This window comes from Elephas maximus, chromosome 3, assembly GCF_024166365.1.
Source record: "Elephas maximus indicus isolate mEleMax1 chromosome 3, mEleMax1 primary haplotype, whole genome shotgun sequence".
NCBI classification, from domain to species: domain Eukaryota; kingdom Metazoa; phylum Chordata; class Mammalia; order Proboscidea; family Elephantidae; genus Elephas; species Elephas maximus.
This window is the reverse complement of record NC_064821.1, coordinates 172,936,169-172,963,260: the sequence shown is the minus strand read 5'-3', so window position 1 is coordinate 172,963,260 and position 27,092 is coordinate 172,936,169. Positions and strand designations below refer to the sequence as shown.

At 41.4% G+C, this 27,092-nt stretch overlaps 1 protein-coding gene across 10 annotated transcripts in view; it reads right to left on the bottom strand.

Moving 5' to 3' along the window:
• Positions 1 to 27,092, bottom strand: part of HENMT1 (HEN methyltransferase 1) — a 56,457-nt gene that overhangs the window by 27,477 nt on the left and 1,888 nt on the right. The window contains exons 1-4 of one of the 10 annotated variants that reach the window (XM_049880192.1): positions 7,535 to 26,228; positions 6,358 to 6,428; positions 6,000 to 6,074; positions 5,215 to 5,340 (exon numbers count right to left, since the gene is read on the bottom strand). The exons of 1 other annotated variant lie outside the window; for it this stretch is intronic. In XM_049880192.1, coding sequence (XP_049736149.1) covers positions 5,215 to 5,340; positions 6,000 to 6,074; positions 6,358 to 6,378 — 222 coding nt within the window. In that variant the 5' untranslated portion in view covers positions 6,379 to 6,428; positions 7,535 to 26,228. Of the gene's footprint in view, positions 1 to 5,214; positions 5,341 to 5,999; positions 6,172 to 6,357; positions 26,229 to 27,092 lie in introns of those variants that run through there. 8 more of the 10 variants (XM_049880195.1, XM_049880200.1, XM_049880194.1 and 5 more) reach the window with 8 other exon arrangements.

Here is a 27,092-nt window from a genome sequence, read left to right as displayed (position 1 = left end):
TTCTTGTAGATTTTTATTAAATCTGATTTCTTAATCATGCAATGAAGTCTTCATTAACCATAACTGAACTGCCTAATTTCTGAACCCCACTTTAGGAGAAAAGGGCAAATGACAGTAAAATAAACACATGACAAACATTTTGTAATGTCTCCCACTCAAAAAAAAGATAACCTCAAACCAGCGTCTAAAGTAGTTACTGGGCCCTAATCCAGACTTAAATAGATGTTTGAGGATATGAACTAATTCAGGATCTTCATGCATGAAATGAATGGAGCAGCTCAGAAATTAGCAGAACTGTTGGAAGGAGCACAGGAAACAGGGCTGTGCTGGTTTTAACAGGTGAAGTCACAGCCTACTAGGTTTATAAGAGTCAGATCTTCACCAACTAAGTTCTAGACTGTAGGACTCGTGTTCACGAGTACTAGGGGGATAGGGCCACTGCCCAAGGCTGAGGACGCGGGGCTGCTACGCCAAGGGGCAGAAGAATAGGGCCTACCGAGTGAAGGCAGTGGGGTTGTCACTGAGATGGACTAGGAGAATGGGGCTCCCCAAAACTGAGGGAGCAGAGTTGCTATCCCAGTGGGCCTGGAAGGTGGAGCTGAAACCCAGGGCTGAGGGGCCTCTACTCAGAATACATACAGAGAGTGTGGCCAACACTGATCACTAACCTTTGGTGCAAAGGGAATGAGGCAGCCAAGAGCCCTGTGTACCCTTCCCCCACCTCTCACCCCATCCCACCCCCACAAACACCACCCCCAACCGCTGAGTACCAAAAACTTCCAAGAGTCATAAAGTAACTGTGGAGGGATTACTAAAGAGTACAAGACCTTTGTGTAAAGATATTCAAAAGAGATTTAAGTTTGGACTGGTGATGAGAGAGAGAGAGGGCTTGAACCCAAGGAAAGGATCCAGTGGGGCAAGGAGAAGAGTACCTAGGAGGATATTTAAATTATCCCCTTGAAATTTTACATAATTAATTTCCTTCCTTAGATTATTCAAACTGATTTTAAGATGAAAAGTCAAAATTTCATCAAATAAAAACCAATCCTATTTCAGAACATTTACTATTGACTATACTGGACTAAGGAGCCCTGATGGCACAGTGGTTAAGAGGCTGGACGCTAAACAAAAGGTTGGCAGCTGAAATCCACCAGCTGCTCCTTGGATACCCTGTGGGGCAGTTCTACTCTGTCCTATAGGGATGCTATGAGTCAGAATCAACTCGATGGCAACGGGATTTTTTTTTTCTTGGTTTTATATTGGACTAATATGAGAAAATATGAGGTGCACATACTTAAAAACTGAATTGTGTCCCCCAAAAATATGTGCTGTAATTCCTAACCTCTATGCCTGTGGTTATAATCCCATCTAGGATGGGTTGTCTTTGTTATGTTAATGAGGCAGGATGAGTGTAGGGTGTCTCTTGAGTCAACCTCTTTTGATATATGAAGAGATTAAACATGCAAGCTAGAAGCTGAGATGGCAGAAGGCAGACACCATACCACATGAAGATCACCAAAAAGCCAAGGAATAAGAACCTTCCCCCAGAGCTGACAGAGACAGAAAGCCTTCCCCTAGAACCGGCACCTTGAATTTGGGCTTTTAGCCTCCTAAACCATGAGAAAATAAATACATGTTTGCTAAAACCACCCACTTGTGGTATTTGTTACAACAGCAATAGAAAACTAAGACACACCTTCCCATTCAGTATCAGAACTGAGTCTTAAAATATCCTCAGCATTTTTCAATGAAGAAAGCTTTCCAAAAATTTTATTTGGATTCTATTTCACACACATGCATCCAAGATAGTCATTTAATTTCTTATCCAACTGAACAGGTCAAACCACATAAAATTCCATATTGGACTTTTTCCAAGCTGTGAAAAAAGCAATTTCAGATGCTTCAACCAAATACGCCTGGCTGATTACAAAGATGTGAACAAAGAACTGTAACGTGTGCAAGTGTATCAGCAGCAGTGGCACAGTTAAGATAAGGAATGCCCTCACACCGGAGAAGGGTCTTCACTGAGTCTTGGAAGTCAAGCAGAAAAAAAAAAAGACCTTTCACCCAGAAATTCACTATAATTACTAGCATCTGGTCTACGTCACGAAACCCTGGTGGCGTAGTGGTTAAGTGCTACAACTGCTAATCAAAAGGTCGGCAGTTCAAATCCACCAGGTGCTCCTTGGAAACTCTATGGGGCAGTTCTACTCTGTTCTATGGGGTCGCTATCAGTTGGAATCGACTCGACGGCACTGGGTTTAGTTGGTTTTTTGGTCTACATCAAGATCACCCAATCCATTAGTGTAGTAACCAAGTATCTACAGTCAGACATTAGACTCTATGCCATGAACCATTAAAAGTAATGCACTTCAGGGGGCGGTCAGGTCCAAGATAGCAGAATAGTCAGCCACCTCCTGTGGTCCCTCTTACATCAAAGGCCCAATAAAACAAGTGAATTGAATATATATTACAATCTAGGAACCCTAATCATCAAAGACAAAGCTGAAGAATCAGGCTGAGCTGCAGGTGGAAGGAGTAACAATACAAAAGCAGTGGAAACAGAAAACTGCAGATCGCAGATTTGTTGGCGACCTGCTGGCTGAGTTGGCACAGCACACGTGGGCTGAGGCAAGCAGCAACATTCCAAGCCGAGGCTCACATCTGGTGCAGCCAAGCAGCAGCAAATCTGCATGCACCTCCAGAACCAAACAGGGGTGACACCAGACCTTCAAAAGTTAAACACAAGCCCTCAACCTATCACGTGTGCTGGCAAAACAACCCCTGCCCCAGAGCTTAACAGCTGAAAAGCACTTCCTTCCCCTCACCCACCCTCCACCTGCTCCAACACCAGCCTGGACATTAGACAATGCCACACCCTCCCAAGCCGGGAACTCAGCCAGTTGGGAGGCCTTGCCCCTTTGCCCAACCACAGGCATACAGGGTCCACAGACTTGCAGAGCCCCTCACCCCCACTCAGCCCCTTGTGGGCCAGTTCACCACCACATGCCCTCATTAGCATAAAACAGCAGGGCGTATACCTAAAGTCCATTTTCACCTGCAGCAGTCAAGGTGGAGCTGCAGATTTGTAACATTCCACATCACCCTGCCCCGTAAGAAGGGGCCTCATTCACCCACACCAGGGGCCTGAGGGTGGGCAGTACCACCCACTCCATCTAGCTGCCTGAGACAGAATTAGTGGTGCTTCCCAATCCCTCCAGCCAATGGCACTGGGCACCCAAGGACCAGCTGCACTAACTCTCCCACTGTGTGCTCTAGGGGACAAGGAAATGCCCTCCATCCAGGCACCCACACATCACCGTCCACTACAACTAAGAACTGTGCCTGCTCTGAACACCCCCACATACTCCTACCCACCTAAGACTGTAGGGGAGAGTCTGCACCACACTCAGTGACCAATGACCCAGACACCTGTGTGTGCCCTGAATAACCACACCCCCCCAAAAGAACAGTGAACAGACTCCTGGGCTTACACACCTAGAAGCTGCTCTGACCACCTAGAGACAGGATATGAAAGCTTCAACAATACCAACCACCAGGTAGTTCACAGACCCAGCCTACTTGGGCATATCAAAACAAAACAAAAAACAGGATGCGATAAACAAAAATACAATAAATATAATAATGTATTGATGCTTCAGAAACAACAGTCAGTATCAAATCACATAAAGAAGCAGGACAACCAGAAAACCTTCCAGAAGACAGGCAATGGAACTACCTGAGAAAGAATTCAAAAGACTAATATGTAGAGCTGTCTAAGAGATCAGGAAGGAGATCAGGCAAGACTCAGACCACATCAAGGAACGCAGAGACAAAGCAATGGAAGAATTCAGGAAAACAATACAAGAACAAAATGTAAGAATAAACAGGCTGCTAGAAACCAGAGACAGTAACTACAAATCTGTGAGATTAATGACAAAATTTCAGAATTAGACAACTCAATGGAAGGTCATAGGAAAAGAATTGAGACGATGGAAGTCAGAATTAGTGAGAGTGAAGCTAAATTCCTTGACACCAATTTGTTTGAGGAGAAATCAGAAAAAAGAATAAAAAGAAAATGAATAAAGCCTATGAATTACGTGGGAAAAACCTTCACGTGACTGGAGTACCAGAACAGGGGGATAACAGAAAACAGAAAGAATTGCTGAAGATTTGCTAGTAGAAAACTTTGCTAATATCATGAAAGACGAGAAGATAGCTATTCAAGAAACTCAACGAACCCCATAGAGGGTAGATCCCCAAAGAAAATCAACAAGATATATCATAATTAAACTTGCCAAAACCAAAGACGACGAATCTTGAGAGCAGCTAGAAATAAACAAAAAGTCACCTACAAAGGAGAACCAGTAAGACTAAGCTCTAACTACTCAACAGAAACCATGCAAGCAAGGCAATGGGGATGACACAGACAAGCCTTGAAGGAAAAAAAAATGTCAGCCAAGAATTATATATCCAGCAAAACTGCCTCAAATACGATGGCAAAATTAGGTCATTTCCAGATAAACAGAAATTAATATACTTAAATTTAACTCATATGAAATCACAACTTTCCTGCAAAATTAGCTGAGGTTTATTATCACCTAATTTAAAAAGAACCACAATACCTGTGATTCCAATACTAGTTTTGACTAGAAGATCTAGAAATGTAGAACCTACAAGATCACATCATTTATAAACTGAACTGTGTCCCCAAAAAAGATATGCTGAAGCCTTAACCCCTGGCACCTGTGAAACTTGACCTTGTTTGTGAATAAAATCTTTGAAGATGTTGTCAGTTAAGGTAACATGAGGTCATACTGCAGTGGGTTCTAATCCAATCTGAGTGATGTCTTTATAAGAGAGGAAAAGAGACACAGATATAGACACAGAAAGGACAGCCATGTGAAAACGCATTTACTAAGTCCAGGAATGTCTGGGGCTACTAGAAGCTGAGAGAGACAAGAAGGGATCCTCTTCAAAAGCCTTCAGAGAGAGCACTGCCTGGCCCACACATTGATTTGGTCTTCTAGGCTCTGGACTCTTGGGACAATAGATTTCTGTTCTTATAAGCCACCTAGTTTACAGTATTTTGTTTCAGCAGTTCTAGAAAACTAAGATAACATCCAACTGTATAATGTCAAGATCTTCTTCAAATCTGAAACATTTCCTAAGGCAGTCATTAGTTAAATGGTCAGAAAGAGAAATAATACCCACCTTCTTGGGTTCATGTTGATCCACTAAATCTTTAACGAACTGGTAACGCTGTCTGTATAATGGAGGCTTAAACTTAATTTCTGTGCTGGTAACTTCTTCAAAATTCCTATCAACCACACTTTCACACTGAAAGTTTACAAACAAAAGAGAGGGGTTCTAAATCATGCAATTCTTCAGGAATTAAACAAGAAGTAGCTCTATTTCCCCTGTCATTGTGGAGACCACCCTGACCCTCCATTGCCTCACTGCCCTAAAATCAAGTTTGCGTTAGGCATACTGTATTTCCTCCACAGTTCAACCTGTCTTTGTCTAATCCTCCTCTCGTGCCTTTTAAAAAATGAGACCCTGGCTTTATCCTATACTTGGTTCCAGCTGAAGGAAAAATTACTAATGAATGTATTCAGTAAAACAATTAGAAGCCTCCTAGCCACATGGAAACTTTTGTGGGGTGAATTGCCAAAGCCCATGCTCTGGGTAGGCACAAGGCTGGAAAATTTTTGTAATAATCCCATCAGTAAAAAGGAATTATATGATTAATCTGTAACAGCTGTTACTGCTGTTCCTAAATACCAGTGTTAGAAAGGAATAGTCAAAAGGCACTTGCTATCTACAGCTATGCTATCCAGCAGACATAAAATGCAAGCCACGCATGCAATTTTAAAAAAGTTCAGTTCCTCAGCTGTACTAGCCACATTTCAAGTGCTCAATAACCATGTTTATCAAGTGGCTACCGTGTAGGACAGAGCAGACCTACAGCCTAATTACTCCAAATGTGGTATCCAAACCTGCAGCATCTTCACCTGGAAGCTTCCTGGAAATGCAGAATCTTGGGCCTTACGCCAGACTTCTTCAATCAGAATCTGCAGTTTAGCAAGATCCCCCGGTGATCCATATGTCCATTCCGGTTAGTGAAGTTAGAGAGTTTTTAAAGTAGATTTTGCTACATATGTCCAACAACTTATGATTAAAAGAAAAACACTTAAAATTCTTGCTACACTCCAAATGTGGATATTTCATCAATGTATATCCTTCTTTAGCTCAACCAACACTGGGAAATGCTAGGATTTTGCTGGTAATTACCTCAAGGTACATCACAGGGATAACTCTTGAGGGTCATACAAGTGGTAAGAACTGTGCCATTACCTGTATGTTGTTGTCATCCATTAGGAGCTAAGTCTCGTGGGAAACAAAAATGCAAATGTATCCTTCAAGCACTATATGAGTAGAATAAAAAAAGAATCATCAGCGACTCCACTGTAAATACAAAATGTTAGTTTTTATAAAGTAGGGAGGGCCCCGGAGGAAATGGTTGCCTAAGCAAGGGAGAAAGCCAATTCTCTCCCTGTACATGTTTAATCGACAGAAAAACTTAGCCCACAGAAAAATTTACCCAGTAACTCTTGTTTCAGAGATGCACAAATAGGCTCAAAAGGCACAAATTACTTGCCTAAGAGGTCAAAGGGACTGATATCAAAGCAGGTTCCTTCAGTTACTCTGAATCTAACTAATGCAATAACATCCACTCCTTCCTCTTATTGTTTGCTTCACACAAAGTGAAAAATCCTATCGCTTATGTCCATTTCATTATTAAAGCCCTGTCTCAATTGTCTAGTGCTGCTATAACGAATATCACATGTGGATGGCTTTTAACAAACAGAAATTTATTTTCTCACAGTCTAGGAGGTGTCCAAATTCAAGGTGCCAGCTCTAGGGAAGAGCTTTCTCTCTCTGTCAGCTCTGGGGGAATGTCCTCATTCCTTGGCTCTTTGGTGATCTTCATGTGGTATGGCATCTACCTTCCCCCATCTCTGCTTCTATCTTGCTTGTTTAATCTCTTTGTATCTCAAAAGAGATTGATTCATGATACACCCTATACTAATCCTGCCTCATTAACATAACAAAGACAACCCATTCGCAAATGGGATTCTAACCACAGGCAAAGACATTAGGATTTACGACACATATCTTGGGGGGACAAAATTCAATCCCTAACATTCCACCCTTTGGTTCCCAAAAATTCATAGTCCTTGCCTCATACAAAACACATTCACCCCATCACATCATCCCAAAAGTTATAAATTTACTCCAAGATCTCAACTTCTGAATCATCTAAATCAAATATGGGGGAGATTTTAGGCATATTCCACCCTGGGACAAAATTCCTGTTCATCTGTAGGTCTGTGAAGTCTAGACTACAAATTAATGTTTCCAAAGTACAGCTCTTGAACAGGCACAAGGTAGACATCTCCATTACAAATGGAAGAAATTGGAGGGAAAGAAGGGATAACAAGCACCAAGCAAGTCCAAAACTCAGCAGTACCTCTCAAGGCTTGAAAGTAATCCTCTCTTCTCTGAGACCATCTAGGTAACGGCCCTGCCCTCCAGACTCTGGATGTTGGCCACACTGGCTGAATGTATTCTGGGTGGAGACTTCTCAGTCTTGGACTTCAGCTCTTCCTTCCAGGCTCACTGAGATGGCAATTCTGCTCCCTCAGTTTGGATGGCCCCATTCCCCTAGTCCATCTGAGTGATGACCCCACCAGGCCCCATTCTTCTGCCCCTTGGGCAGTGGCCCCATTCCCCTGGCACCCGTGAACAGCAGCCCCATACTCCAGAACCACGCTGGTAAAGATCTATCTCTCTGAAACCCAGGAGGCCATGGCCCCATCCTTTAAAACTCAGTAAGCTGTGGTTCTACCCTTTGAAACTCAGACAGCCCTGCTTCCCACACTCCTTCCAACGGTTTTGCTGATCTCCAAGCTGCTCCAAGGATAGTCTTTTTTTTCTTGGAGGACAACAGATGTAGCTCCTTTGGCCTGTTTCCTTCCTATAGAACCCCAAATGGTAGACAGTGTGCTTTCCTTTCATTCTTTCTCTGTCGCCTTCAGTCTAAGCCAATGGGTTTTCTGCTGTGGTAGTTGGTTAGATCCATCAGCCACAGGCTTAATCTCTTTAACAAAAGATTGTGTAGCCATGTGCTTGGTGAACGTTCTAGGACACATGTTCTTAGTTTGTACAACAGAATTTTCCAAATCTTTAAGTTCTGTTTTCATTTTGTACAGCTCATTTTTAAGTCCGTCGCTTTCCTCTCGCATTTTACTATAAGCAGTAAGGAGAAACCATGTGGCCCCTTTAAGATCTTGCTTAGAAATTTCCTCAAATACTCAAGTTTATCACTTACAAGTTCAACCTTCCACCAAACATTTGAACATAATTCAGACAAGTTCTTTGCCACTGCATAAAAAGCATCACCCTTCTTCCATTGCCCAATCACGTGCTCATCACTTTCTTTTAAAGCCTCACCAGGAGCCACGTTTCTAGCAACATTCTTTGCTGGCACCCTATGTATTCTCTAAGACAACAGAGACCAAGGCTTCAAACTGGTTCACTGCGGTTCAAACCCCGACTAAGAATTTGTATTTCTAACAAGTTCCCAGGTGATGCTAATGCTGCTGGTTAGGGACCAATTCTAAGAACCACTAGCAGAGCAGTGGTTCTCAGAATTTGTTATACCTAAGAATCACCTGGGGATCTTGTTAAAACGGAGATTCTGATTCAATATATCTGGGTGGGAATCAAACTTTTGGGAGGGTTTCGAACCGGAACTAATCTGTTTGAAGCCCTGAGGGTTCAAAACCCTGATAAGAGACTTTCTCTATAGCTCTCCTCATTTCCTTCTGAGCCCTCGCCAGAATTGCCTTTGAACATCCATAATTCTACCAACTGTCTCTTCACGTGGGAGAAAGATGTAGCAATCTGCTCCCATAAGGATTTACAGCCTCCTTAAGAAAATGTTCTGCATCCCACTTTGATGAGTGGTATCTGGGGTCTTAAAAGGTAGCACGCAGACATCTAAGATCCATCAACTGGTCTCAGCCCACCTGGGGCAAAAGAACACCAAACACGTAAGGACAATAAGAGTCCAAGAGACAAAAAGGACCACATAAACCAGAGACTCCATCAGCCTGAGACCAAAAGAACTAGATGGTGCCTAGCTACCATCAGTGGCCACTCTGACAGGGAACACAACACAAAGTCCCTGATGGAGCAGAAGAAAAGTGGGTTGCAGAACTAAATTCTAGTAAAAAGACCAGACTTGGTGGTCTGAGACTAGAGGGACTCCAGATGACATGTCCCCCACACTGTTAGCCCAAAACTGAAACCATTCCTGAAGCCAACTCTTCAGGCAGAGATTAGACCAGACTATAAGACATAAAATGATACTGGTGAGGAATGTGCTTCTTAGCTCAAGTAGACACATGAGACTAAGTGGGCAGCTTGTGTCCAGAGGCAGGATGTGAAGGTAGACAGGGACAGGAGCTGGTTGAACAGGCACAGGAAACAGGATAGAGAGAAGTGTGCTCTCACATTACAGGGAGAGCAGCTAGGGTCACATTAACAATGTGCGTATAAGTTTTGGTATGAGAAACTGGCTTGAATTGTAAACTTTCACTTCAAGCACACACAAAATAATGTACTGCCTTAGAAACTCTATGGGCAGTTCTACTCTGTCCTACATGGTCACTATGAGTTGGAATTGACTTCACAGAAATGGGTTTTTTAGATCTCTTCAAGGCAATCTAGGCTTTTACTATTACTCATGGCCATCAAGTCAATTCTGACTTAAACTCTTCCAGCCTCTACCCATTACTCAATTCCAAAACCGCTTCCACGTTTTAGGTATCTGTTAGAGCAGCACCCAACTCTGCAGGTACAAAATTCTGTCTTATCTAGTACTGTTATAACAGAAATACCACAAGTGGATAGATTTAACAAACAGAAATCTATTTTCTCAGAGTTTAGGAGGCCAGAAGTCCAAATTCAGGGTGCCAGGTCTGGGTGAAGGCTCTCTCTGTAGGCTCTGGGGGAAGGTTCTTACTCCCTGGCTCCTTGGTGATCTTCATGTGGTGTGGTATGGCATCTATCTTCCTCCCCCATCTCTGCTTCTAGCTTGCTCATTTAATCTTTTAATATCTCAAAAGATATTGACTCAAAATACACCCTACCTACCTGTCTCATTAACATAAACATGACCCACTCCTGAACGGGATTTTAACCACAGGCATCAGGTTAGGATTTACAACACATACTTTGGGGGGACATAATTCAATCTATAACAAACCCTAAACCTCAAACTGCTTTCGATAACTTGTTTACACATGGTCAAAATGAAATTTCGAGGAAAAAAAGGCGTCTTTAGTACTTGATAAGCTAAAGGCAAGACTTCAGGAAACATCTACTCATCCAATTCACTCATGGGCTTGAATTTAAATTTTGCTTGCAAACTTGCTTTTGACTACATCAACTTAAACTAGAACTTAGCCTGAAAGTTGGGCAGCATGTCTTTTGAGAGATTCTCTAACTCGTATAACGAAACTTTCTTCAACGTTGTCTTTACAGAGCATCAGTCGTCGAATCGCTCACCTTTCAGTAAAAAGCACGTCCAAGTGGAAAAGCAAAGAGCCTATGCCAACAGCCTCTGAGCACAGCGGCAGCCACTCGCTGGAGACCGCAGATAATACATTCAACGCCAAGCCCGCACCTGCCGGCCGCGCACGCGCAGCCTGGCTGCGCGACGTTACCCACTCGCTGCAGCACCTGCGCCGCCCGCCCCTGGGTCGTCCCCTCGGTGCGTGCGTGCCCGCGTCGTCCGCCCCGGGCTTCTCGAGCCGCGTCGGGTATCCGGGATCTTCCCGCTCGACCTCCGGTTCTAACGTGTCAGTTTTGCGTCTCCTAACGGCCACTGTGGCGCATGCACCGAAGCCATTTTCCCGGCCTCCATCCGAACCTTGGCGAGGACTTCAGCCCCGCGGGCGTCCGCAGGGCGGGGCGAGCTCGGCGAGACCGTTGGCTTCCTGGCTCTTCCGTCCGCGACCGAGAGCTGAAGATGGTTCCCGCCAATGGGAGGCCGCAAGGGGGCGCCCGGGCTCAGCGAGAGCCAGCCGGCGGCTAGGGGTCCGAATCAGCCGCCACTAGTCCCCATGAGCCGGAATTGCCCCGGCGGCAACGGGTTTTTTGTTTGTTTTGTTTGGCGGCGGGGGGGGGGGGGGGGGTGTTTTTTCTGTCTCATCAGAATCCACAAGGCTTGAAGGCCGGGTGAAGTTGGTTTAGTAACACCTGAACTGAGCCCTGGTGGCGCAGTGATTAAGAGCTTGGGTGCAAGCCAAGAGGTGGGCAGTTCGGATCCGCCAGTCGCTCTTTGAAAACCCTATGGAGCAGTTCTACTCTGCCCTGTAGGGTCACTATGAGTCGGAATCGACCTGACGGGCAGTGCATTTGGCTTTTGGTTTTGGCACTGAGGAAAAAAAAAAAAAGCTGTTTTCGGCCCCCAACTGATTATTTCCGCTTATTTCTCAATTCTTGGAAAAATTACTGTATCACTCCCTCTTTCCCCTTGCAGAGACTCAACTTGACACTTGAAAAATGAGTAATTTCTTGTATATCATGAAAGGTAAAAGGAGGAGGGAGGGAGCAAAGCTGATTTCTTAGTTTAAAAAAATTTTTTTATTCGTAATTTAAAACTCAAAAGCTGGTGCTTCTTTAAAATTTCAGTTGTAACTGAGATGTTGTTTGGTGCCGTCGAGTCGGTGCCGTCGAGTCGGTTCCGACTCATAGCGACCTTATGCACAAGGGAAGAAAACAGTGCCCGGTCCTGCGCCATCCTTACAATCGTTGTTAATGCTTGAGCCCATCGTTGCAGCCACTGTGTCAACCCACCTCGTTGAGGGTCTTCCTCTTTTCCGCTGACCCTGTACTCTGCCAAGCATGATGTCCTTCTCCAGGGACTGATCCCAGGGGCTGATCCCTGAGATAGGAGCCTATTGATATACCATAAATAATACATTGGAACTGTATTTTCAAACACCCATATGCTAAGCACTGTGCTAACAGCTTTGGGTATACCACAAAGATAAATTATACTATTCTTGTTTTGGATGTTTTGAGGAGTCTATTTTTATGACCTCATAGGAAAAAAGCATGTAGATAAATCAAGGTAAGAAACAAGCTTTCACAGATGCTATGATAATGTCACATCACAGTTTGAGACGTTCCTGTTCACCTGGGGAAACTGCACTTCTAACACTGTCTTCCTTAAAGGAGCATATTCCTTACTACAGAATATAAACAGAACCGGTGGCATGGTGGTAAAGAGCTCGCTGCTAATTAAGTTCGCAGTTCGAATCCACTAGCTGCTCCTTGGAAACCCTCTGGGGCAGTTCTGCTCTGTCTTATAGGATCCCTATGAGTCGGAATTGACTCGATGGCAACAAATTTTGTTTTTTTGTCTAGTAAATGATCTACAGCGGATTCCTGGATCGCACCTGCTAGCTGGCCTGTTTGTGAGTTTGAATTCCTCATGTTCAGTACCCTCCCCAACTTTTCGTTTCCCACACTATCTTTCTCATCTCCTAGTCTCAGAGCCTAAAAATCATTCTGGGATCTATCCATTTCCTCCCTTGCCACATTTGGACAGTCACCAAATCTTGACCTCTTCAAGCTGTCAGTAGCATCTGTCTCTTCCCACAGCCAGCACTTCAGCTTAGCCATTGTCATCTCATTTTCTCATCATGCTTCATCCTCTTTCCCACCATATGGCAAGTCTCAGGGATACAAACCACATTGTAGTCTTTCAGAATGAGTTTAAAGTCAAATAGACCTTAGATCCTGATTTTATTACTACTCTCTAACCTTTGGAAATTTACTTAGCTTCTCTGTCAATGTTTTCACTTGAAGAATGAAAATTAAATGAGATTAACCATTCAATAAATATGTATAGAACATCTATTACAGACCAAGTACTGATCTGCAAGCACAAGACAGATGTAGGTCCTTCCCTCATGGGGCCTACAATCAAGCAGGTGTACATGTCTAGCATGGAATAGGTGATCAAAAGTTAGTTCCCTATGTGTCCTCAGCAGCTGGTGGAGTGCCCTGTTCAGTAATTGATGACTGATCATGAGGACAGTGCTTATCGTAATGGCGGAAATGCTGACTAGGTAGGACAGAGGCAGTATTCTGGTAGCTCTGTGACTAAATTCCTAGGCTTTCTCAAAAAAACATTGATAAGTGTATAGGGAGAAAACTCTGTTAAGTTTTCCAGTATATGATTTGGTCTTTGTTCATTTTAATTATCAAGGCCTGGTGTATGTGGAAATAAGTTTATTTAAGCAACCAAGATTTATGGATAGCATATCAGGTGCCTCAAAAGTATTTTGGCAAAATGTATTTTTATTGTAGACTCCTATTATTGAAGATGAAAACTTGTCACAAAATTGTCTTTCTTAGAGTTAAGAATGCCCTGACAATATAGTATATCAATGCAGTGAGCCTCAATGTGATAAAAAGTAAATTGCCAGTGTTTTCAACTTTCATTTATATTATTACTAGTACGTAATTTTTTTTTCCTTATTCTAGGACTGGCCTGGCCTATTGTGGAAACTACAAACTTGGATTGCCTTGCCTGTTTTCATTAATAAACAAAATTTTTAAATAATCCTTGAATTGTTTAATAGATGTTTTTATCTATACATCTCACATGAAATGACTTTTAAGGAAGCAGAATGTTGCTTCAACTAAAAGGATTTGCAAACACTAATTTTTTTGTTGTTGTTATTATCAAATTGTTTATAAATGCCCAGAAGATTTAGAAGAAATTCTTCCAAACCAGAATTTGCTGGGTTCAAAAATAAAACTGTTTCTCATCTTCTACCAACAAAGGAGTCTCAGTAAGGAACAGCTTCAAAGCAAAGGTGAAATGTACAGTGCAGATCTAAGGAGATGCCTCGTAGACCATTTCATCTAGACAAAAGGTCTCATAAGGCTCTTGAGGTAGATCTGTCTTGGTTGGTTTTCAATTTATTTGTCAACCCTTCCTATCAGGCATTAGATGGCTCCTCATGGCTAGATCACAGCACTTGTCACACATCTCCTCAGGATATGAAAAGATTTAAATGGATTTAAAAGCAATATAAAATGCTGCCAAAGCACTGCTGTCAGAAACCATTAATCTTTAGTTATCAACATACTCCAGAGTAAGGAAAATGCTGGCTATGAAAAGGATTGTACCGGGGCAGTTGTTCAATCTACCTAACAAGGGCAAGCTGCAATACAAGGGCAAACAAAAATTATTCAGCAGCCTACACACCACAAAAGGTAAAATTTGCAGAAAGATATGTGTTGCCATTCATCATCTTTCACTTTGCTCTTGCTCTGAAGATCTTTTCAACAAATGTGCATAGTATACATAAAGCATAGCACAAAGATAAATCTGGTACCTTAAAGGTGGGAATCATATCTTCCCACCTGTGAACTCAATATTCCTGTGGTACGTGACACCCAAAAAATCTTGGCTGAAAAAAATAATTCAGGGTGTCTGCATTTGCAGGCTTGGAGGCTACCTCCTCTATGAAGCATTCCCTGGTATCTCTAGATAATATTGAATAGTTCCTCCTTAGTGTCTCCATTGACCCTGTACATAGTTGGATCGTAGCACTTCTGTATTACTATTGCTAAGTAACAAACGATCCCAAAGGCCACAGCTCCAGTCGTTTGTTACTGCTCATGGGTCTGGTCAACAGCTCTGCTGCTTTCTCGCTGGCAGCTGCGTGGCGCTGCTTTCCATTGCAACTTAGTGGGTCACGTTGCTCTGCTCCATGAGTCTCTCTCTTTCTTGGACCAGTGGGCTAGGCAGATCATGTTCTTCTCATGGCGTTAGAGACACGAGCACGAGCACCAGCCCAATCATGTAAGTACTTTTAAGCCTCTGTTCGCATCAAGTCTACTAAGATACCAATGGCCAAAGCGAGTCATATGGTCAAACTCAAACTTCTCAACAGGAAGCACACTTGCCGTCAAGTCATAATGACCAACTCATGATGACCGTATAGGACAGAATAGAACTGCCCCATAGGGTTTCCAAGGCTGTCATCTTTACAGAAGCAGACTACCACATCTTTCTCCCATGCAGTGGCTGGGGGGTTAGAACCACCACCGTTTTGGTCAGCAGCTGAACACTTAACCACTGTACCACCAGGGCTCCTCATTATGGTGAAAGAGGTAAAAATTAGAATCTGCAAAGAAAGGTATACACTGAAGATAGTTTTTTTTTTAACTGATGACCTTTATAACACCAAATTGTTAATCTGACCCCAAAGATAGGGTAGATGCAACATAGATGCTATTTACTTAGCAATGTGTTCAGCCAGCGCTCTTAATTGCAAACAACAGAATTTGCTTAAGCAGAAAAGTAATTTATTATGGGGGTATTGAAATCTCACGTAATCTCCTGGCCAAACTAGAGAATCTGACTCATGTACATAGCCTGGAACAAGAGCCAACCAACAAAGGGATTCTATCACAAAAATACTTCTACCAACATAACTGGCACCGCCGATGCTCAGAGTTGGATGTCAAACACTCCGCCGTAGAGGCTTCTGAAGAACCAGATGGCTCCACCTCTGTGCTTGGCAGAAGATTAATCCCTGGACATGGGGCCAGCGTCTTGCAGAGCTCATTTCTCAATCCAGTTCTCACATGGGTGTAACTGATGACTTAAGCCTACCTTATATCTGGCTGCAAAAGAGTCTTGGGATCTAAGTTTTTGTTTCGTTAATTTCATTGTGGTAAAACACATTTAACAAAAAGTTTGCCACTTTATCCATTTTTAAGTGTACAATTCAGCGACATTAATTACATCCACCATGTTGTGCATTTCCAGAAGTTTTTGATCACCCCAAACAGAAACTCAGTACCCCTTTAGCTGTAACTCCCATTCCTCCCTCGTCACAGCCCCTCATAAACTTTTGTCTCTATGCATTTGGCTATTCTAGATTATTTCATGTTAAGCAGGATTATATAAAATTTGTCCTTTTGTGCCTGACTTAATTTCACTCAGCATAATGCTTTCAAGTTTCATTCATGTCATAGCATGTATCAGATTTATCTTTATGGCTGAATAATATTCCACTGTACCTATGTACCACATTTTGTTTATCCACTCATCTGTCGATGGACGTTGGGTCGGTTCCATCTTTTGACTATTGTGAGCAATGCTGCAATGAACAAGGGATGCAAGTTATTCTGGCCTCTATTTTGGGAAGGTATCATTACGTGGAAATTACCAAACTGTAAAAGAGGGTGTTCAAAGCTACGAACAACAAATCTCTACCTCAGAAAATATACCTTTATGTCTCAGGCCACACAAGCCACAGGAAGAGTCAAGGGCTCGATTACAGTCAATAATAAGAGTAATAATAAAACAACAAGTGATACTGGATTATAGCTAACCTTTAGTAAGAAACGGCTATGTGTACACTATGATACTAAACATTTTACATGTTATTTACTTAGTCTTCATGAGATGTTCAAATACACTGCAAGCTGAGTATCACCTATTTCAGTTTACAGATCAGCAACTGAGATTTAGAGATACCCAAGATCATAAGTTCATAAGCAGCAGAGCTGAACGCAGAGCTCAAGTCAGTTTGGCTCTGGTTGGAGCCGATACTTTCTCCTTTGGAAAGAAAAGGCCCTTCAACTTCTAGGCACAATTTATTTTAAAATGTACATAGAGGCTGTGGCTCTTCAGACTACTGTATCTAACTCTCCCATCCTACTACACCTATCTGTGCTGCTTTTTACCTTTCTGCCTTAAAACCTCTTGAGGACGAGGAGGAGCGATGAATACACACATAAATGCTTCTGGCCCCTCAAAAATCTCTTCTGGCCCCACTTTATTTCTGTAATAGGTTTTAACAATGCTTTAGACCCTGACATTGCCTGACATTGCCAGCCTGCTTTGGCTATTGTTGTCATGGGTCACATGTCTTTCTGACCTAAGAGAAAGAAGCCTCTCACAAAACAACAAACCTACTCTAGTATACCAGATATTAGGTACTGGAGGGGGGCCTAAGTTCAGAATCAACTTATGGACATCTAAGTCAGGAAAACAGAGATAAAAATGTCGTCTTTGTTACCGATGAAAGCTGGATTTGTGGTGTTAAAATATGTATCAAATCTTATAAATAAAGCAAGAGAAGGGCTGCATATCCTTTCAATGTCATTGTTTACCAGGCTCACCTGTCATGGATTGAATTATGTCCCCCCAAAAATCTGTGTATCAACTTGGTTAGGCTATGTGTGTTTACCCTCCATTTTGTGACTGTAATTTTATGTTGAGGATTACAGTGGGATTTTAACACCACCCTTATTCAGGTCACCTCCCTGATCCAAGGTAAAGGGAGTTTCCCTGGGATGTGGCCTGCACCACCTTTTATCTCTTAAGAGATGACAGGGAAGCAAGCACAGAGTTGGGGACCTCATACCACCAAGAAAGCAGCACCAGGAGCAGACCAGGTCCTTTGGACACGGGGTCCCTGCACCTGAGAAGCTCCCCGACCAGGCGAAGATTGAGGACAAGGAATCTTCTTACAGAGCTGACAGAGAAAGTCTTCCCCTGGAGCCGACACCCTGCATTTGGACTTGTAACCTGCTAGACTGTGAGAAAATAAACTTCTCTTCCTTAAAGCCATCCCCGGTGGCATCTCTCCCACGGCAGCACTAGGTGACTAGGTCACAGGCTCATCGGAGAACTCACCCGTGCTTTGACCCTATTATTTGATTAGATCCCAGACACTGTCAAGTCACACGTTCGCCCAAAGATTTCTGTCAGTGGAAAAAATAGCTCCGAAGGTTACGGTTTCATAGGACATTAACCACTTCTGTAAGTTTTAACAAATTCATTTCAGCATCCTTTGACTGCCTCCATTCCCCAAATTCCTCTTTGAATCAGCCTTACTACTATCTCACCGGCTCCTTCATTAATGTGTTGAATATAATACTTGACACATCTTCATTCACTTTATTTAAGAACTAAGCTTTTAGCTTTTTAATTATACTTTAACGGAGGACATGGCTTAGCTTTGCAGCAACAACGGACTTTCTAATACTGAAGCACTGAATTGGACTTAACTCAGCCATTCGGAGCTCTGATCAACCATTTACCTCTGCATCTATCATTGGTCTCCACAATTTTTTTTTGCCTGTTGTCTTGGTTATCTGGTGCTGCTGTAACAGAAATACCACGAGTGGATGGCTTTAACAAACAGACGTTTACTCTCTCACAGTCTAGTAGGCTAGAAGTCCAAATTCCGGGTGTCCACTCCAAGGGAAGGCCTTCTCTGTCAGCTCTGGAGGAAGGTCCCTGTCATCAATCTTCCCATGGTCTAGGAGCTTCTCTACGCAGGAATCCCAGGGCCAAAGGACATGCTCTGCTCCAGTGCTGCTTTCTTGGTAGTATGAGGTCCCCACCTCTCTGCTCACTTCTCTTTTCTTTTACCTTTTGTAAGATAAAAGGTGATACAGGCCACACCCCAGGGAAACTCCCTTTACATTGGATCAGGGATGTGACGTGAGTAAGGGTGTTGTATCCCACCCTAATCCTCTTTAACATAACCCAATCTTGCCTCATTAACCACAGGCAGAGATTAGGGTTTACAACACATAGGAAAATTACATTAATCACAAAATGCAGGGCAACCACACAATACTGGGAATCATGGCCTAACCAAGTTGACACGTATTTTGGGGGGACACAGTTCAATCCATGACACTCATGTACCTCTCACACACATTTTTAAATTACCATCTAAAATCTATCATCAAAAATTTAAGAAGCTGTAAATGATATATTTGCTATTATTAGAAATACTGACATTTTAAAACAATATTTATACCAGGATTTTTTTAAATCTTGACTTTTTTTATATAAAAAATGCACTTTGGAAACCCACCCTACTTTCCCCCAATACTGTACCTCTTAAAAATAAAGTACTAATTCTATATACATCACACGTAACATACAAAAATGTATCCAAGGTTTCTACTGCTGCCAAAGTGTTCTAAGTTAAGTAACAGAAAGTCTCTCATTGTAAACAAAAGATCACATGTTAGAAAAATCAAAGTATACACAAACCACTCAGTCATTATATGACTGACAACGTTCCACATTTCTCCCAAAGCAACTTGGATTTTTATGTGCCGATATAAAAATGTATATCAATATACCACTCTTTTAAAGGTATTCCATGAAATCTAAATATCACAGCTGATACCATCATTCATTTAAAAAATACATTAAAAAGCTCCTTCTGCAGTCAGAAATTTTATACCACCGAGCTAGTATTTTCTATTCCACTCCCCCCATAAAATTTTATCCTAATGACTAATCTTTAGAGTCAAACATTTTCTATTAATCACATTATTCCAATTCATGACAACCTCATGTGTGCAAAGCAGAACTGCTCCAGAGTTTTAAGGCTGTGACCTTTTGGAAGCAGATCACCAGGCCTCTCTTCCAAAGTGCCTCTTGGTGGGTTCGAACCATGAACCTTCTGGGTAGTAATTGAGCACTTAACCATTTGCACCACCCAGGAACTGCCACGAAACCACCAGCGGCTCCATGGGAGAAAGATGTGGCAGTCTGCTTCAGTAAAGATTATAGCTTTGGAAACCCTATGGGGCAGTTCTATCCTGCCTTATAGGATCACCGAGTCAGAACTGACTCAGCGGCAGTGGGTTTTTTGGTATTATTGTTTTAAGTCATTATTAGTATGCAACTGATAAAACGTTACGGATATTGATGATTAACCAAAACCAAACCAAACCCAGTGCCGTCGAGTAGATTCTGACTCATAGAGTCTGGCGGATTCGAACTGCTGACCCTTTGGTTAGCAGCCGTAGCGCTTAACCACTATGCCACCCGGGTTTCCAATATTGATAATTATGAAACACAAAAAGTAATATTTTATCAGAAATATCTTTTTAACGATGTCTGTTAGTTCACATAGCTGTTTTTTCATTTCCTGTGGAGTGGGTTCCAACTCGCGACGCCCCCACGTGCTCCGGAGTAGAACCGCGCTCCGTGAGGCTTCCGGTGGCTGATTTGGGGAGATCACCAGGGCTTTCGTCCGAGGCACCTCTGGGTGGACTCCAACCACCAAACTTTTGGTTAACTGATAAGTGCTTAAGCGCTTAACTATTTCTGCTACCCTGGGACACCTTATAAACATTACTTATTTCTAAAACAAGATAGATCTTAGCATTCATACTATCTCTATTTTTCATTTTCATACATGTAAATGAGTAAACGGAACTGGAAGGAGTTTTGTTATGGCACTATCACTTGATTCTTTGAACTACTTTCATGTTACGTGCCAAAATGACTTGGACATCTTCCACCAAAACTTATTTTTAACAATCTATCAGCATGACACTAATGAGTGACGTTGTTAGGTGCCATGGAGTTGATTTTCAAAATTGCAGAATTTATTTCACCTATACTAATGTAAAGGAGTCCTGATGTCATAGTGGTTTAAGCATTCGGCTGTTAACCACAAGGTTGGCAGTTTGAACCCACCAGCTCCTTCATGGGAGAAAGATGTGGCAAACTGCTTCCGTAAAGATTACAGACTTGGAAACCCTACAGGGCAGTTCTACTCCACCCTGTAGGGTTGCTGTGAGTCGGAACCAACTCGACGTCAACACTTATCAATGGAAAACTTGACTAGGCTCTCCTATTTTGTTGAAAGCAGTACGTTGGAAACCACTTTTACCCAGTCATTAGTCATTCACTTTCTAAACACCAATGTCAACACAATTATTTAGAACTAGCACTTTAACACCCTGAGGTTTTTATACCCCAGGACAATGCACCATTACAGAATTTGGATGGGTGGGTTTATACCTTTATTTTGTAAAGTGCAGGGTCTACTGTGGAAGGGAAGAAAGTGGGAACAGAGAATCAGTATTTAAGGGATTCACTTTCCAGATTTTCAACTTCTGTACGTGTATTGTCCTAAAACCAACCTGACTGAGGTCAATGGAGTTTTGTGATTGATTATGCTGCATTTTCACTGTACAGTGATTTGAGAACTTAATCTTTGATACTGTTGGTTATCTTTTCTCCTTCTAGTTCCTGCTCATTCCTTGTTATTGATTCCTCAGAACCTGTGTGTGACAGAATCTACATGGCCTCTTTTTTATCTCATTTCATTCTTTTTGCTTTAGTGCCCACTACTAATTGCTTGATTCTGTGCTCTTCATTCAAATTTCTAAGAGAATCTGGAAGGCCCGGCTCATCTATCCTCACAGAGCCGTGTCACAGGTCACTGGCTAGCATGTGAATCAATGCCGTTTTCTGTCCAACTGGCTGTGTCCAGACAGCCAGGGTCACTTGGTATAAATCATGGCCATGTAAGGTTGCCTGGTCAACAGCACTGTAAATGGGGCAGTTTCACTTAGAAAGGAGCAATGGGTGTACAAAGGCCAAAAAGAGAAGGGATTGGTCAGGACTGCACAATTCATCACTTTATCTTGCAGCAAAAGCAATTAGCAAAAGAAAAAAATAAAATCAATTACCTAGTCTCATCTGGGCCTTGGTGTGGCAGTCACCCATGCAGCCCAGTACTTTGTCTCTGACATGAGCATAATGACCATTTTGTAAAAGACCATGACGCTTATTCCCCCTTGCATGACTTTCAAAGGTTTGAGATATAACCCCCAAATATTCCTTATTTCTTGTTAACAAATTAACTTGAATCTGGTATCAATAAACTGGTAACCTATCTGCTGAGCAGCTCACTTCCATCTGTAACCCTGGCCATGCTACATGGTTAGCAGGCATACAAAAATGGCTCTGTCAAAACATTGTACCAGTACTTAGATTCCTGATGGGAATCAAAGTTAACTGTTAGAAAATTAGAAATAAAACCACTATAATATTTTCAAGATTAAGTTAGAATATTATAAAAATGTTAAATGTTATTTAGACAACAATACCACACTATGTGCTTAGGTCTTGTTCTAAGCACTTTCATATATCAACAATTAGATACTTATAAAACCCTATGAGGTAATACTAACATGCCCATTAAAAAAGATTATTGTGGCAAAAATACACACAACAAAACATTTGCAAATTCAACAATTTCTACACATCTAATTCAATGACATTGATTACATTCTTCACGTTGTGCAGTCATTATCACTATCCTTTTCTGAATCATTCCACCATCATTAACTCATTGCCCCCTAGGCAAAAACTCTTTCTTCCCCCTCCCCCACCAACCACTTATAATCTTTGGTTTCTATATATTTGCTTATTTGACGAAAGTGAGGTCATACAGTATTTGTCCTTTTGCAACTCACTCAATAGCAATACGTTTGGTTTTTTATGTCAGTCGCTGTATCCAGTGCCGAAAATGCTTAGCTAAAAGGCATAGACCCCTCCTCTGCTGGCACAAGATGACAAACAAGTATGCATTTGTATGGCTGTACCGTTTTTTATACTCTTTCTCTGAAAACAGTATAAGTACTATAATAGTGATGAACCTTTCCCCAAACACATCATCTGCTCTTTCATGCCTCAGAGCCTTAGCACAAGTTAGCCCCACCTGTGATACACTTTCTCCTTTGTCTGCCTAATTAACTCCTAATAATTCTTAAATCTCAACTCATACATCACCTGATTCAGGAAGCCCTTCCTGATCTTCCCAAATATAGATTCGTTAACCCTCCACTGTGTTCCCACACTACTCTGCATATACCATTATCTTAGCATTTATGACACTGTCAAGGACATCACATATGAAGAAAGCAAGAAGTCATTCAAAAGACAGGAAAGAAAGAAAAGACCAAGATGGATGTCAGGGGAGATTCTGAAACTTGCTCTTGAACGTCGAACAGCTAAAGCAAAAGGAAGAACTGATGAAGTAAAAGAACTGAATAGAAGATTTCAAAGGGCGGCTGGAGAAGACAAAGTATTATAATGACATGTGCAAAGAGCTGGAGATGGAAAACCAAAAGGGATGAACATGCTCAGCGTTTCTCATGCTGAAAGAACTGAAGAAAAAATTCAAGCCTCAAGTTGCAACAGTGACGGATTCTATGGGGAAAACATTAAACGACACAGGGGGCATCAAAAGAAGATAGAAGGAATACAGTCATTATATCAAAAAGAATTAGTCGATATTTTCAACCATTTCAAGAGGTATCATATGATCAGGAACCAATGGTACTGCAGAATTCCAAGCTGCACTAAAGGCACTGGTGAAAAACAAGGCTCCAGGGATTGGCGGAATACCAATGGAGATGTTTCAACAAATGGATGCAGCACTGGAGGTGCTCACTCATCTATGCCAAGAAATATGGAAGACAGCTACCTGGGCAACTGACCAGAAGAGATCCATATTTATGCCTATTCCCAAGAAAAGTGATCCAATTGAATGCAGAAATTATCGAACAATATCATTAATATCATACGCAAGCAAAATTTTGCTGAAGATCATTCAAAAGCGGCTGCAGCAGTATATCAACAGGGAACTGCCAGAAATTCAAGCCAGATTACGAAGAGGATATGGAACCAGGGATATCATTGCTGATGTCAGACGGATCCTGGCTGAAAGCAGAGAATACCAGAAGAATGTTTACCAGTGTTTCGTTAACTATACAAAGGCATTCGACTGTGTGGATCATAACAAACTATGGATAACATTGAGAAGAATGGGAACTCCAGAACACTTAATTGTGCTTATGAGGAACCTGTACATAGATCAAGAGGCAGTTGTTCAGACATAACAAGAGGATACTGAGTGGTTTAAAGTCAGGAAAGGTGTCCATCAAGGTTGTATCCTTTCACCATACCTATTCAATCTGTATGCTGAGCAAATAATCGGAGAAGCTGGACTATATGAAGAAGAACAGGGCATAAATGGAGAAAACGTTGAAGTTGTTAAGGATTTCGTTTTACTTGGATCTACAATCAACAGCCATGGAAGCAGCAGTCAAGAAATCAAAAGACGCATTGCATTGGGTAAATCTGCTGCAAAGGACCTCTTTATGGTGTTGAAAAGCAAAGATGTCACCTTAAAGACTAAGGTGTGCCTGACCCAAGCCACGGTATTTTCAATTGCATCATATGCATGTGAAAGCTGGACAATGAATAAGGAAGACCAAAGAATTGATGCCTTTGAATTGTGGTGTTGGTTAAGAATACTGAATATACCACGGACTGCCAAAAGAACGAGCAAATCTGTATTGGAAGCAGTACAACCAGAATGCTCCTTGGAAGCAAGGAAGGCGAGACTGCATCTTACATACCTTGGACATGTTGTCAGGAGGGATCAGTCCCTGGAGAAGGACATCATGCTTGGTAAAGTAGAGGGTCAGCAGAAAAGAGGAAAATTCTCAATGAAATGGACTGACACAGTGGCTGCAACAATGGGCTCAAGCATAACAATTTTAAGGATGGTACAGGACCAGGCAGCATTTCATTCAGTTGTGCATAGGGTTACTATAAGTCAGAATCAACTCGACTGCATCTAACAACAACATTGTTGTTTACTTCTGTCAAAGAGAAGTATTGATAGTAGATATCTTGCTTAGATTTTGGGTTTTTTTTTCCACTCACAAAAGCAAATATTCACTTTAAAGAAATTCCTGACTAAAATTAATTCTGCCAGCTGTTTATCCAAAGTTGCAAATTCTTTCTTTCCTGTTCAAAGCCCAAACCTGGCCTGTTGAATTTGAATTTCAAGATATGGCTGGGTGGAGGTCCAGAGACCATCTTGTGACCTGGTATCAGTAAACGGGGAAGGGTAGGGTTCAATTAAACATGTTAAGATTAGCCAACGGTTGATCTTCCGTATTTCTCCCACCTCTTCTCTTTGTAAGCCTCATTGTACCTAGCTTACCTAGCTTCTTTGAACCATTTACTTTTTCTGGAATCAAAATGGTCTCCCTAGATACATACAGAATAACTACTCAGAATAAACCTTGTGTTCAAATTTTGCTTAGTTTTCATTCTTCTATTTTTTCCAACAGACCTTGTTTTTGTTTGCTTTTGTCATTATTACAGGCAATATGAGTAACTTTTTTTTTTCTAGTTGCCAAACCTATCAACTGCATCAGATTTTTAATTCTTGGGTACTTGATAGTCAATTCTTACGTTACTCCAGATTCGTGGTGGTTCTGAACAATTACGGGTGCTGGGCAAAGCTATCCCTGTCCTTGGTTATTATTTCAAAACATTTAATTTCTCGTATTTTAGTGGTTACTCTCAACACATGCCAATTATTTTCATTCGTTATTCATTTATTCAAGAATGATACGTTTATTTAGCACCTAGGACCAAAATAGCCAAGCCCCTTGCTGTCGAGTTGATTCCAACTCATAGCAACCCTATAGGGCAAAGCAGAACTGCCCCATAGGGTTTCAAACTGCTGACCTTTTGATTAGCAGCCAAGCTCTTAACCACTGCACCTCCAGGGCTCCATTCAGCACCTACTACATGCCAACATGCCAGACTATTTTTTTTTTTTTTTGTAAAAATTGACGGAAATGCAGAGGACCTACAGCAAACAAAGCAGTTTTTAAGAGGAAGGATGAAATTGGAGGATTTACCCAACCTGATTTCAAATTTTACTATAAAGCTACAGTAATCAAGATAGTTCGGTATTGTCAGAAAGGTAAACACAGACATCAGTGGGACAAAGTAGAGTCACTTGATTTTTGACAAGGGTGCAAATGCAACTCAATGGGAAAAGAAGTCTTTTAAACAGCGCTGGATCACCTGATTATACATGTGTGGATAGAAATGAACATTAACCCTACCTCACACCACAGGTAACAATTAACTTAAAATGGATCATAGACCTGAATATAAAATACCAAACATAAAACTTCTAGAAGAAAACATAGAATATCACTGTGACACAAAAACAAAAACCATAAATGAAACGAAAAAGATAAATTGGACTTTATCAAAGTAAAAAAAGTTTTACTCTTTGGAAGACACCATTAAGAAAATTAAAAGACAAGCCACAGACTGTGAAAATACTTGCAACACAAAGGACTTGTATCCAGAGCATGTAAAGAACTCTTCTAACTCGATAAGACAAACAACATAAATAGAAAATGCGCAAAAGATTTGAAGTTACTTTACAAAAGAAGATACACAAAAGCTGATACGTACCTGAAAAGATGTTCAACATCAATAGTCATCAGGAAAATGTAACTTAAAGCCATATGAGATATCACTACAAGCTGATTAGAATGGCTAAAATTTTAAAAAACGTATCAGCTGTTGGTGAGCATATGGAGCAAGTGGAATATACAATGGTACAAACCATTTTGGAAAACATTTCAGCTGTTTCTTAAAAAGTTAAACATACACCCGTCAAAAGGCCCACTCATTCCACTTCTAGATATTTACCCCAAGAGACATGAAAATATATGTCCATTCGAAGACTACAATGTGACATACATAAGTGACAAAGGCTATATACACAAATGTTCGTAGCAGTTTTGTAACAGCCCAAAACTAGAAACAATTCAAATGCTCATCAACAGATGACTGGATAGATAAATTGTGGTAATACAATGAAATGCTATTTAGCGGTAATAACGATAATTAAAAAAAAAAAAACCTTTTGATATATGCAACAAGGATGAATCTCAAAACTATGCAGAGTCAAAGAAACCAGGCAAAAAAAGGTAAATACTGTGTAATTCTATCTACATAAAATTTGAGAAAATGCAAACTATATCGATAGTGACAGAAAGTGGTTGAATTACTAAAGGGCACATGAAAACTTTGGGGGTGACAAAAATGAATATTATGTTTATTGTGGTGGTTTAATGGGTATATGCATATGTCAAAACTGATCAAACTTCACAGCTTTATATAGGTGCAGTGCAGTATTCAGTATTATACCTGAATAAAGCTTAAAAATGGGGATAAGAGTAATGCCTTTGGGTTATTGCAGGGATTCACTGAATATGTTAAGCACTTTATCATAATACCTGGCTCCCTTAATTTGATG